Below are 13,725 nucleotides of genomic sequence, written 5' to 3'. Positions count from 1 at the left end.
GTGCAGAAAAAAGATCTTCTGTATCTCTGTCATCGTGTGTGACTTCGGCAAGTTTTATTAATTTATTGCAACATTTACTTGCTTATGTTTGATCTGACGGGAGCCCTCCATTGGTTTCATTTACTGTGCACCACCTCTGGCTTTAAACCTGCTAACACATAACACAGAATTAAAATAGAAGTATTTTTTTTTCTTTTTCTCCTGTAACAATTGTGACTTGATGAAGATTATTTCTGACAGCTGCAATAACATGAAAATATAGATGGACATTATTTCAGTTGTTTACCACATTCGGTTCATGCATGGACATGGAAGAGATTCCAACAACAATATCAGAGAGGTATATTCACTCTAACAATCACACTGCAGAAAACAACACCACTCAGAATATGTTTGCTTTTTCCATTATGCCCTCTAATGCATACTGACAGATTCTTCTTATTTGCATTGACATTTACGTGTTTGCAATGATTGCCAGAGACTGATTGGAAAAGACAGAAAGCATGATTGAGACGGAAGTACACTATCAACATAAACAACAAAATTAGCAGGAGAAAACATTAATAAAATTGTTTTCTGGTCTTTGTGTGGAATCCACAATATTTACATAAATACAATCAGCATATTTTTACGGTTGGCTTGAGAATTTCCTTTCGATGTAAGCAGCTATGCATATAATATGAGTATTGCAAGCCTATAAATGCTTCCCTAAATGCTCTCATAATGACCTCAGGGCAGGTCTGTTCATTGGAGCAATATCAGTCTCGCGACAAGGATATGTTAGCTGTAATAATGCTTGTCAACATTTCAAGTTTGAAGTGTCTTGACTCCATTTTCATTCAAATAATCTGACATCGCTCAGGACCCGACAGCCTGTCTCTGTGTCTTTTTTTTTTTTTTTTTTTTTCCCTTGTCTGGTCACCTGATCACCCGGTGGGGAGGTAGGGGGTGTCACTGTGGTAGTTGTAGTCTGGACACACCTTCTGCACCAGCTTGTAGTCGGTGCTGTAGAAGGTGATGAAGATGCAGATGACTTTGAAGGGCTTGGAGCACAGCCAGGACACGTGACTCTGGGTCTGCTCCTGTGGGCAGCTCTGCGAGGGGTCATGGGCACACAGTGAGTTCCTGGTGCCCTTCTCCACCTTCTCATACTCCACCCTGCAGTTGAACAACTTGGTGTCCTTGGTCTCCAGAGCCGTCTGCTGCTGCTGGTGGTGATGGTGGTGGTACTGCTGGTGCGGCTGGTGGACCTGGAACTCCACAGCTTTGGTCGGAGGAACAAGTCCCACGGACACGTTGCCCTGACCGGTCGAGTTATGACGGAAGTAGACGCTAAATGTCCCGTTACCGTGATCCACGATTTTACCAGTAATAAGAAGGTTGAGCTTCACCGTCTTGATGTTAGAATGAAAGTCACCCCAACCGAACATCTTCTTGAACTTGCCGGTCTTGACGATGGGCCTCCTTTTTGTCCTGGATCGAGGGTCGCGGGGGTTTGAAGCGTTGTAAAGCCAGTTCCACTGCTCCTGTTTAGAGAAGGAGTCTGCCTCATCAGTAGTTCAGATCCAGAGAGGTGAAGTTCTCTTTGCCATAGAGGGTCTGGGACAGCAGACGGCTGATGGAGAAGGCTTTGCTGCTTTCGGTCCAGTAGGTCTTCACTTTGGATTTTGAGCTTTCTCTTAAGTCTGAATTTCCTGAACTTGGTGAATCAGCACTGCTGACCTGGAAGAAGAAAAAAAAAAATTGAGAAAATTCACTCTAAAAGCATCAAAATACACGTGTTGACAGACAATTACACAGAGAGAATATATACATTTTGTCCGGGAATATTAATGCATGGTATACGGATCAAATGCCCAAAATGACATTATGACCACTGATGTACGATCATTTGAATTGTACTGTCCTCCAAAAGAAAGATGACAGCATCACTCATGTTAGCAAATGGCCAAAAACGATGTATGTTTACATTCAGGTGACAAAGCCCACTAGTGATCGGTAGGATTTATACTCTTGTCCTGAGTGAAGAAGGAAATAGATCAAAGTCCACAGAGGGACGAGGCCAGAGAAAACATTGGACAAAAAAATGACCATGATCGTTTCATTAACTTCATGAAGCTCTCATTATTTTGACCATGATGATAAAGGCACTCGACCCTTAACAGGGTACACTACATTTTTCCTATATCCTCAACCAGGCCAGTTTTGCACCTCAGCCCTAACCAATGCTTAACCACAACAGATCAGAAAACCGATGGATTTTTCAACAGTGATTCGTCATGGTTTTGGATACAAACAGTATCGTCCTGCTGAGAAAGGCAACAGTGAAGAAAATGCTTATACAGGTATGTGTCATTCTGGAGGGCATGGATAAACAACAGATTCTAGTTGCTAATTCTGCTGTTGAGTTTGGAAAAATTGTTGATTTAAATCATGTTGGTATAGCACCAGCGAGGGGCAAAATGCCGTCATATTTTGCCAAATTGTTTGCAGTTGACATGTTCATGTGTCAGCGAAATCTTCTTGCAACTACACTAGATTTCACAGTGTTATGGCAGTTTATATCAAATAGGCCATGCCTCCAGAGAACTGGCAATAAATTAGAGGACACTGGTATGATATCTGGTGAACATGGGGTGAAATCGGAGGTAAGAATGATAAAAGAATATCCAAACCGATTGTTGGGAGATCTTGGGTTAAATCAATTTTTAATCCCTTTACAAATTGAATTAATCCTCTAAAGAAGGACTGTCTGGTGGATCAGACCAGTATCCATAGGAATTTGTATGAATTTTTCAGCTCATGAATTACATCCAGAGCCTACGCTCAGTTCCAACACAGGAAGCAATGTAGTCTTTATTTAGAGAGGCAGAAAGTAAGTGTGGACATGGTTGTAGCGTGTCCAACGTTCATGGCAGAGATCAGAGATGTGTTGTCTTCGTATTGGCTAGATATTGTAGAAAATACATAAATTAACATACATTGTGTATGTTAATCTGTGATTTTGCAGAATTGTACAATGTCAGCGTTCTGTCTGGTATTGGTGTTGGGTGGACACATGATCGCTTGGTGTTTCCTCAGAATCTGTTGACATCTTTCTACCTAACAAACTGGACAAATCTCCTGGGGACAATAAAAAAAGAAGTCAACAAATACACCTGGATGGATTTATCTGTCCCCAAGCATGTCAGCACCTATAACAAACAGTGTTAATGCTGTAACTAAGTCTTAACAGGGTGTGAAACGTCTTGTACGGGGGCGTCCTAATCAAGATTAAGGGTATTCCTGCCATACATCGAGATGAATGAAGCGCTTCTTGGGTGCAGACGTGGTGCAACAGCAGACTATTACCTGCTGAATGTGCCCTGAATGGATGATTGATGATTCATTCTGTGTCTCTCCTCTAACAATCACACAGATGAGAGAGCGAAGACTCCCCGTGCACCCCACAGAGGCCCGTGACAGTGATGTCCAAACCCCAGCCGAGGAACGTGACAGCAGATCTATCTGGTCGCAGCGTTTATGTTTTGTACCTTCACCCCGCGATCAATACTCTGAAAATAGGGTCCTCTCTCATTCAGAAAGTTCACTGAATGACATTGTAGTACTGTAGGCCAGGGTGTGAGAGGAGCTCTCACTGAGTAAACCTGAGTTGTGATCTTTCTTTGAAGCACACATTCATTTTATGCACTTGGCTTCAGAGTGGAGGAGTTTGAAAAGATGGCCTCCGGTTGTTTTGAAGAGACCTCGATGATGAATGACCTGATGCGTACAAACCGTTAGTGGCATTGTGGAGACTTTGGCTTAGTGGCTGTTACATCTTTCCCTCTCTTTCTGAATAGCCGAAGACGACCTGAGTCTTCTTTAAATGCAACATGACACAGGAAGACCGCAGCTTTTCAAAACCAGAAGAAGCTCTGAAATAGGCAGATCTTTGCAACCAGTTGGCTTTATAAAAGAAAAAGGACGATGCAGAACCTTCAGAGGGAAATGTTTGTAGTGACAAGGTGAAGAAAAATAGGAATTTCAGCAGTTTCCTTGTGCAGCGGGGCAGTTAAACTGTATTAATGAACACCTCCTTTTGTCTTCCATTGCTGGAAACAATAGTCTGTCATGTTGTCTCTCTGGTGATGTATTGTAAAAAGATAAAGTGGGTGTGAGGATGAGGGAGGCTTCCTGTTTGGGATTTATTGGCACCATTATAGTCAAACATAAAGCTCCTTAGGATGTAAAAGTTCAGTGAAATAGTATCTTACAGACTGTCAGCCAAGGAGCTGTAAAGTCGATTATGACATTACAGTGCAGTCTATATTTTTGGGTTTAAGAATATTTCATGTCTGATCATGTTTCAGTGATTTCTGATCATTTTAGAGGCTTTAATGGTACAAATTGATGTATTTAATCAGATAAAACAGCAAGTCCCCTTTTTAACAATTAAAAGCAGTATGTAAACATTTACATTAACAAAAAACACTTGATCCTTTGCAAGTTTAAACGTGAATTCAGATTAAGATGTTTCTAGTAATTCTAAAATAATAAATGGTCTCTAAATGACCTTTGACCATTAATGCAAACTCTAAACCCCATTTAGTCTTCATGATTTTTTCTATTCTGAGTCATTAAAAAGACTGTAGTCTCTAGTGATCAAATGAAATATCATTTTCGCGGTGCAGTAATTAACCAATGCTTCTCAGTAACTGGGTTTCAGTCTCAACGGAGTCCTGAAACCAGATCAAGGGATATTAGGAAATTGCTTTGAGCTGGTTTAAGTGACTGCCAGGCTAATAAGTGACAGTGTGTGAGTGGATCCGGCATTTTAAGGTGGAAGTGTGAGGAATATTTCCCAAACAGTGCGTATCCAAGCAGGTTCAGGAATTGGCTGGTTCAAGTTTTATCACTTTGTCAACCAGGAAATTAGATTGCCTAAAACACTATGTTTTGAAAAGCACCATCATTTTCTGCAACTTCATGTGATGAATAGTTTTGTCAGAGGATGTGTCACCGGAATCAATTTTTTTTTCGAGGGGATTTCTTTGCTATTTTCTTCCAAGATTATCAAAATTACACAGCACATCTGAAGTGCGTGCCCAGTCATCGTCAGACCTAATTCCTTGTTGTGGAAACTCGCTCTGTTGTCACCGGCGTTATGTATGGTCCCCAAACTGTGACATGCAATTAGCTTTCATCTAAAGCACCTGACAGTCTCTGGATTAGAGCACTCGGAGGCACATTCACAGAGACCCCACTTCACGGATTAGAGCCCAACCTGTAATCCAGCCCGGGGAGATTAGGCAGATCAGAGGCAGTCCTGACTAAAGCAACGTTTATATCCAGAACACCCCGACTGACTGCACCAACACTCGGAGGGCCAAGATTTACCTCTCGCTGGCTTCAAAAACATGCAAGCGAGGCACAAAGAGAGAGTGTGAGTGTTAGATGCATGAATGTGTCTGAAAGAGATACTGCAGAGAGAAAGGAGGGGAAGGAGCTGCTGGATAAAGGACAGGGGAAAAAAACAAACATGGCAGCTTAAAGGTCAACAGTCACACTTTGATAACTTTGGGTTTAACAGATATTGGTTTGCCAATATTGGATTTTATTAAATATCAAATAAGGGACAAACAATATTGCTCACAGCTAAAGGTGAAATTTATTTTGGACTTAATTGTCTTTTTTTAATTATGATGTATTTTATGAATTGGAGTGAATTTCAGTAGTTGATGTTAAAGCAGCGGAGACGTCCGTAAAATAAAGCGGTAATGATTATTTGTTATCATTCGTCACAGGTTTTGTGAAGCGGTTCAACCAAAAAGTGAATTTCCAGACCAGACCAGAAAAAGGCAAAACTATCCAGAATTTCAAAAGAATAAAGCACACGTTAGAGAAAAATCTGAAAATATGAAAATACATTTTCCCATTAATAATCTTGTGACCGTTCAGATGTAAGCTGTGACCCACTGTAGGGGTCCCCACCCTCTGGTTGGGAAACACCACCTTGAGGAATCGTACCAGTGCTTTTAACCATTTACTATAAATCATGAATATTATCCATTACCATCTTATGGGATAGTAACTTAAATATGTTTAGGCTGTGGACTGTTGGTTGGACATTTTACAGATCAAATAGTGAATCTATTAATTGAGAATTAATTGACAATAAAAATAATAGTCTTAATTCATACAACACATGAATCATAAATGATCCAACAAAGAAACACTTACATGGAAAAAAAGGGAAAAAAAAACTTTTCTAATTATGCGTCCAAAAAAGGGTTGAATAGAAAAAGAAGTACAAACTAGCAGTTGGCCTGAATTAATATTAATGCCTGCAACAAAGAAATGAAGCAAAAAAGAGGATACATCATGTTCTCTGCTGGGAGAAACATAAATTATTCAAAAAGGAAACAATTAGCTTTCATAGAAACTCATAGAAAGAAATAGTAACAGCTTATCAATATGTTTCCATTCTGCTGTATTTTTACCTTTTTTCTGCTGTTCTACGCAGAGGTTAAGTCTGGTGATATTCTATATTTTCCATTTTGTCAACAAATCCAACAACAATGAGTCGATCTTTCTAACAAGTAGATGGAAATATATATGTTATTCTTCTGTTCCATTGTCCAGAAATTATTCAAAACACTAAAACAATCCACTGTGTTGCACTGGGTGACACGTTCCTTCAATACCATCAACATGGACCCTGTAGTTTATTTTGACTCCCATTTAAACTGTCCTGCTGTTGTAAATACTCATTTGTACACCAAGTGTATATTAATCGGCAGCTGAAAATAGTCCCCAACAAATGCACTACTTACTCTCATTTAAGTAACAGCTGCCAATATCTACAGTCTCTATGAGCTTTAGGGAATTATGTAGCTTTTATTTAAAAAAATGAAAGTACATATTTTTGAGCTGGTTTTTGTACGTCTTCAGTAGGTACTGATGAATTTGAGGCTGAGAGCCACAGACACAGATAAGTTTTGAAATAAACACACTGTTGGTTTAGTTTTTGGGATTTGTTGACAATAAAAAATAAAGAATAACATCAGTCTTATCCCTCAAAGCTTTTTGAGTTGCGTAATCCCTCATAGTGGATGCTAGGTCTGCTAGGTTTCCATTTGTGTAGAAAAAACTAAAACTACAAAAAATAAAATTGACACATTTTTTTAGTTTAGGTAAAAGTTACTGGTATATTCCTTAAAAGAGCTGTTGATCTTTGTGTCCTTTCATTAGTTTGGCCCTGAAATGTCTTTTTCTAATCAATGTTTGAACAGTTGGGTTGTTTGCACATGCTCAATCCAATCTGATCAAATCACACCCACACAGTCCTAATGACGCAGATTAAATGAGTGTTAAGTGTTAATAAACAATAACTACATGTAAGGATGAGATTTTCTGAGCTTTTACTTTGATTGTTGCATATTTAGAAATGAATATTTAATGTTATGCAAGATGAAATACTATTATTGTAAGCAATATTTTCAGAGGATTTAAAGATATTAACATAAAAGCAAAAAATATTCATTATCAGTAGCTTTTAATGGGTACTCCAGTGACTTAGTATTGCACCTCCATATAAGGTTGGGGACTCATGAAGCAGCAGAGGCTGAGATTTTTAATCAGTAGTATCTGTGGAGCTCCTGTATTTCCTAAAAAACAAACAAAAGCGTCTTTTAGTTCGACTATAACTATTGTCCTTTCAAACTCTATGCGCACAGTTTTTAACACAGACCCCTGTGTGTGCCCCTTATTTATACAAAACTGCTGGTATCACACCTACTCGCACAAAATCAAAGCCTTGTGCAAATGCTGCAGTATAAAAACTGATTTACAACATATTAAATTTTGTGTTTTCACTGAGAGATATTCAAACGTATCTTCCAATCATATTTAGAGGCTTTCACTTCTCGGCTCAGAGTTTCTCTAACTTTTCGACCTGCAGTTTGTTATGCAGGAGTCTCCCACCCCCCAAACCCTATTTAACTGCCTGTTAATATTATTCCCAAGTTCGGTGTATGAGGCAGAATCCCTCAACAAGATAACACAAACACCATCGGTGTGCAGAAGTCCTTTAGGAAACGACTCTCAGATTGCCAGATGCAGCATATAGGCAGGCTGTTGGACAAACCTAAATGCTATCTACTCTTGGCGAGGCTGTGATAAGGCGCAGGCGTCCGCTCTTTGAAACAGGAAGATAAACAACCCCGGCATCCCTCGGGAGCTCGGAGGATATTCTATGGGCTGGACCTCCGAACAGCCAACAAATTCCACCTTTAATAGAACCACCGGAGGAGCCAGATGACTTGGTGGTTGGCTGTACACAAAACCTTGCTAGGAAGAATGAAAGTGTGTGTCAGTTTTCATTTACCTGAACGCTGCGGCTGCTCTGACTGCTGTGCGGGGAGGACTTGTGAATGCGACACTTCTAGTTTAACAGAGTTAGAATAGAGAGGGACTGGGCTGATGGCAGATCTTGGGGCAGCCACTTTGCAATCTTGATTGGATTCTGTTTGTGTTCAGAGTTCAGCTGCAACCTTCAGAAATTAATAGAATTGTTGTCCTTTAACAGTTTTTGTGCATAAATACCAAAGTGCAAACACTTGAAAAGGAGTTCTGTGGATTTATTTAGTCTTTAAATTTTAGGTATTAAACTGATGCTCTTATCCAGAGAGGCTTAAAGCGTGAGGAGCTGCAGTATTAGAGTTTGGATCAAGCACATATGGCTGTTGTGGGATCAAACCTGTGACCTTTGGGCTGTGTGACAGTCACTAACCTCTGGTTTCACCTCACACTAAAAGCTTATTTTAATCTAATTTGTGACTTTCAGATTCCATGAATAACAAAAACCTCTACTGTAAGGCTCGAGAGTTCAAGAAGCAAAACAAAATATATCGATTTATGAAATATTGTCTTCAGTTTAGAGCCACCTTTCTGTGTTCCCCTAGACAGGATGGTTGTTTAAGAGTCCCTGGTGTGTTGATGCCGTCTTTTAGCGTATCTTCCGACTGAGCACTTGGGATATGATTGTCGTCATAGTCATTTACAGGGAATTTAACTTGTCTCGCCTTGCGAGGTCCCCCTGTAGTTGAGCTGATGGATCAACTAAGGGCATTTGACGCCCGCTAAGAGTTTAGGCCTATATTTCCCAGTGATATCAAAGTGTTACCTGAGGGGGGTCAGAGATGATGACAAATCAAAAAGTGTGTCAAGACATCACAGGCAGCTGTGGATGGAGCTGAGTCCTATCACTGCAGCACCGCTTAGAGAGGCCAGGGCACAATTATTACCATGACTTCTGAGGAGGATAAATACTGTACGCGGACAGACTGCGGGATATTAGAGCAGGGCAGTTTGAAGAAGAAGAAGAAGACAGAGGAGGAGGGGGAGGAGGAAAAAAACCTAGCCACCAGTTTTCCAGCAACTTACCCAGAGGAAAAATGCATAATCATATTATTTCACACACGACTTGGTTCAAAGGCGGCCAAAATAAGTTTGTGAGGTTCCCATGGGTCTGTCAATCTGTTGAAGGAGCTGCAGGCGAAAGCTTAGGATGCACCGAGTACGAAACAATTATGATCATCCCATTAAAGCATAGCGAAGCAATTTGGCAGCCCAGTCTGGAAAAAAACACTCCCCATCAAGTGATGCTATGAGATCAGCTCGCACTGCCATGATGCTATTGTACATATAACTCACATCTTTAATGATGAATGTTTGTCTTTATATTGTGACAACAGGGGAATCTGTGTTAGTTAATGTTATTGCCTCTGAAATCGAAGAATCCTTGTGTCCCTTAAAAGCAGGAAGGGCTTCGTGAAAAAAAAGAAAAAGGAAAAAAAAAAAGGTGGGGGGGTGAAATGATTAGTGCGCTTAGTCAGCTGTGAAATTGAGTTTATGGTTTTCAAGACGGTGAATTCAATTCGATAATGGGTATTAAGTTGTAGAGAATAATTAATAGTAATTGACTTCTTTCCATCACTATGCAAATTAAACACAGATAACACCATGGGAGCTTTTTAAGGCCAGTCAAGTTTGTGGGGATTAAGTTTATGGAATTTTTGTTGGAGAGAGGAGTGGCTCCTGTTCTGCTTTGATTGCTTTGTTGACAGATTTATCAGTGGGTGAGGGGTTACTGTCTCTCCGAGGATTAAAGGAATTGGGTTGTCACAAACTGTCAAGGCATTGAGTTAGGAGCATTCTGGTATGTTTGTCATAATGGGCTCAGGCTGTTCTCCACCGTACTGTCAAATATATTCTTATTGAGCCGCATCTGTAAATGGGAGGAAGGAGGGGAAAATGCAAAAGGAAGGATTGAATTGATAGTGCTGAGGGAGAAATATCCAGTGGGTCTGTGTCTGTGCGGGTGGATTTGTCAAGATGCAGATTTGGATTTGGGAAGCTCACGTTCACACTGACATTTGTTAATTCATGAAGATATTAATGAGTCAGTGCACAGAGCAGGTGAAAATCTGGTTTGTGGATGTTAAATTTATCATCACGGGTATCAAGTTTAAGGAAAACAACAGAAAAACATGCCTTTTAACTCTACTATAACAAGAAAGAAGAAAACAGCAAACTGACATTATGCTTGACATTTTTCTAGATTTTCACAGTCAGAGTGCAACTGACATGATCTTGAAATGATACATTTCTGCTTGTTTTTACGCCATGAGGTCTTCACATCGCCTGAAACTCACTTGTCAAAATGTCTCTTTGCGGATATTCCTCGATATTCCTGCTACTAGATGAGTGCAAACATTAATCACAGAAATTGCAGAGATATTAGAAGATATGAAAATGAACAAAAAGGTCAAAGCAGAATGACATTTAACTCACCAGAGAGATGACTGACAGCAGCACGGCGGCGGCCCACAGACATGTGGTCTTCATGTCTCTTTGTGAAGCGTCTCCTCTCATGTCAAACTGTCCTTGATCTTCTCAGCCGCAAAGAAAATTGAAAAAAAGAAAAAGAGAGAAAAAGACAAAATCTCCTCCTGACTGAACCGGTATCAGCTGCCGAACTTGAGGAGAAATAAAGAGTGAGGGAGGCGGTCCTGAGGCGAGAGAGCAGAGATGAATCTTCTCAGGCTCATTCAGGAGGGCCAGATGTCTGATGTTAAAACGGGTTCAAGTGACTACTGGGGTGGGTTTTTTTTTTTGGAGGCGCTGTGGTGAGAACGGAGGTGTTTGTAGATCTGAGCGTCAGTGTGGAGGGATGTTTTATAGAGTGCGCTCTGAGGTTCAGACAGAGAGAGAGAGAGGGAGAGAGAGAGTGGAGGAGAAGGGGGAGGGATGGAGAGAGAAATAGAGTGAGTGAGGAGGGGGTGAGATGGGGGGTGGGGGGGCATAGAAGGAGGTTCAGATTATAGACTTTTTTAGAGGCAACTTTTCCTTTAACATCATCCGGGGCTGACATCTAGTGGCCGTCAGCTGCAGTGACTTTTCTTTTTCTTTACATCACAGCCTGTAAACATCAGTAAACCCAGTGAGACACATGCAGAAAATTCCCATTTATGTTGACATGTAGTGTTAACAAACTGTATTACAAGACTGTTAGTGCTTGTTATTGTCATATTGTGGCTCACTCATCAGGCTCTTCCCTGTTATTATAAGGCATATGAGCAGCACCCAAAACATTTCGGCACCACCTCAGTCAAATTAATGTCAAATCATTGTGGAGAGCACCAAAACTACCTAAATGACTCTTCCTAGATCAAATAGTTGTAGTTGGTCCCCTGTGGATGTCTTTAGCAAGTTTTGTCTTTCAGCTTTTTGGGTGGGAACATGCAGAAATTAGCGACCTGAAATGACAAAATTTTACAGGTTATTTTTCTGTCAAAATCAGATTCAACTTTTTTTTTGCCACACAAACAAAAATAAACTACTTTAATAATGTTCTTTAAAACTCAAATACAAGGGTTTTGGTTATTATTAAAAAAACAGATAAAGTGCAGAACGCAAACTTTAAATTAATTCACCAGACTTGGCTGCAGAGCTTCAGTGATCATTTTAAAGCAGAACTCAGAGCTGAATTTGTGCCAGACAAACATTTTACAACACAATTGAGATAAAACTGTTGGGTTTTTTGTTTGTGAACAAACATCGGGTCCAACCAGTAACTGACAACCATCTTTTAAAAGAGAGGACTCCAGTGATTTAGTGTTGTACTCTCACAGAGTAAAAAGACAGAAAAAAAAAAGAATAATCAAGATTGAATCAGCGGAGGCCGATATACTGTATATCCTGACTTTTAATCTGCTGTATGGGTCAAACTCTAAAACCATTTGATCCAATAAAGCAGCGTGATACCATCTTTTCGTCAGACCCCACCCTGTCTGGTAAAAGCCCACGTCTTTGAAACTCCACAACCCCCACTGGTAAAACAGGCTTTCAATTAAAAATCTGGAGTCTTCAATCTCAAACAGTGATCACTTGAGTCATTATCAAATCAGTGGAGTGCCCCTTTTAAAAAAAGACTTGTCTCATGATCTACTCATACATTTAGTGCATCAAATTTATCTTAATTTGTAATTATGGTGGACATTTCTCTGAAGGAAACTTTAGATTAAAGGATAAGTTCACATTTTTAAAGTCTGTGACATAGTTTTTACTTCTGATCATTGCTCCGGTTCATAAAGGTCATTAAAAGGTTGCACATTAATGTGCCTCTGATGGGAGTGATGTGGAGCAGTCCTCATTCTGAAGCTACAAACAAGGCTTCAACAGTCTGAGTTAATCAAATCAAGTGTGTATCTTCCAAAGTTTTAGGCCTCTTAGTGCAAAGTTTCCTCTCGCCTTTCCCCACAGTGTTCCTGTGCTGAGCTGCAGTGGAAGGATAGAAACACAAAGAGGGAATTTTGTGTGGAAAACACAGTAACTTGGAGGATCCCCAGTTGATTTGATTAACTCATGCTGCTGAAGCCTCATCTCAGCTTCAGATAAACCTCAGAACACATCTGTGGGGGGCTGTGGATTTTGTCTTTTTACACAGGAAGTGTGTTAAGAAAAGATCTGTTAATGTCCTCTGTCCTGTATTAACACACGATTACAGCAAACAAAACCTATTAAAGCGTCTGTCAGTGACTGTTTTAAGACAGAGGTAAGACTGAGCTGCGTTTAGGGATTCACTTTTGATGTTTAAAACATCACATTTAGTTGTTTTCCTCCTTTTAGTAACTCTTTCATTACTACTCTACCTTAAAGGATAAGTCTGGTGATAATCTCCATTTCTCCTTCTTGTCAACAAAGCTCATGAAAAGACCAACAATTTATGCTCCTCTGTGCCAGATTAAGATTAAGGTGATTGTTAGCACTGACAAATTCATATTTTTAGATGTAAAATAACTTGGTCACAGTTCCTTAAGGAACAAATCTAATCAAGTTTGTTTATGTTATGTTTTTATGGCGTGAGGAGTGTCTCTCCTGCCGGGCTGCTGACAGCATTGTCAGCCTGTATTAATGCACCATAAAGCCAGCAGTTTTCGCTTTAGCTGTGTGCATTACCCTTGATGGGGGTCCAGTTTTCGGCAGGCGGGCAGAGCTGGAGCGGAGTGGGCAAACAAAAACCAGTCTCACTCCCTAATGATGTGATGAGACAAAACTAATTCTTGGTTTTGCTTTTTTCATGGGATTTGTTGACAAAAAGAAAAATATATAAGAAAACACCACCACCTTTAATGTTCTGTTGTCTAGTGAATATTAATAAAAACATGACTTCAGACTTAA

At 40.1% G+C, this 13,725-nt stretch overlaps 1 protein-coding gene across 1 annotated transcript; it reads right to left on the bottom strand.

Moving 5' to 3' along the window:
* Positions 1 to 780: 780 nt before the first annotated feature.
* LOC108883218 (neurexophilin-1) lies at positions 781 to 11,283 on the bottom strand. The gene is given in 3 exon segments (XM_018676147.2): positions 781 to 1,553; positions 1,555 to 1,722; positions 10,837 to 11,283. Coding segments are annotated over 3 exon segments (876 nt in total). The 5' UTR covers positions 10,918 to 11,283; the 3' UTR covers positions 781 to 926.
* Positions 11,284 to 13,725: the final 2,442 nt, after the last annotated feature.

The sequence above is a fragment of the Lates calcarifer genome, linkage group LG15 (genome assembly GCF_001640805.2).
Source record: "Lates calcarifer isolate ASB-BC8 linkage group LG15, TLL_Latcal_v3, whole genome shotgun sequence".
NCBI lineage: Eukaryota > Metazoa > Chordata > Actinopteri > Centropomidae > Lates > Lates calcarifer.
The sequence above is the reverse complement of the archived record's forward strand: the minus strand, read 5'-3'. Positions and strand labels throughout refer to the sequence as shown.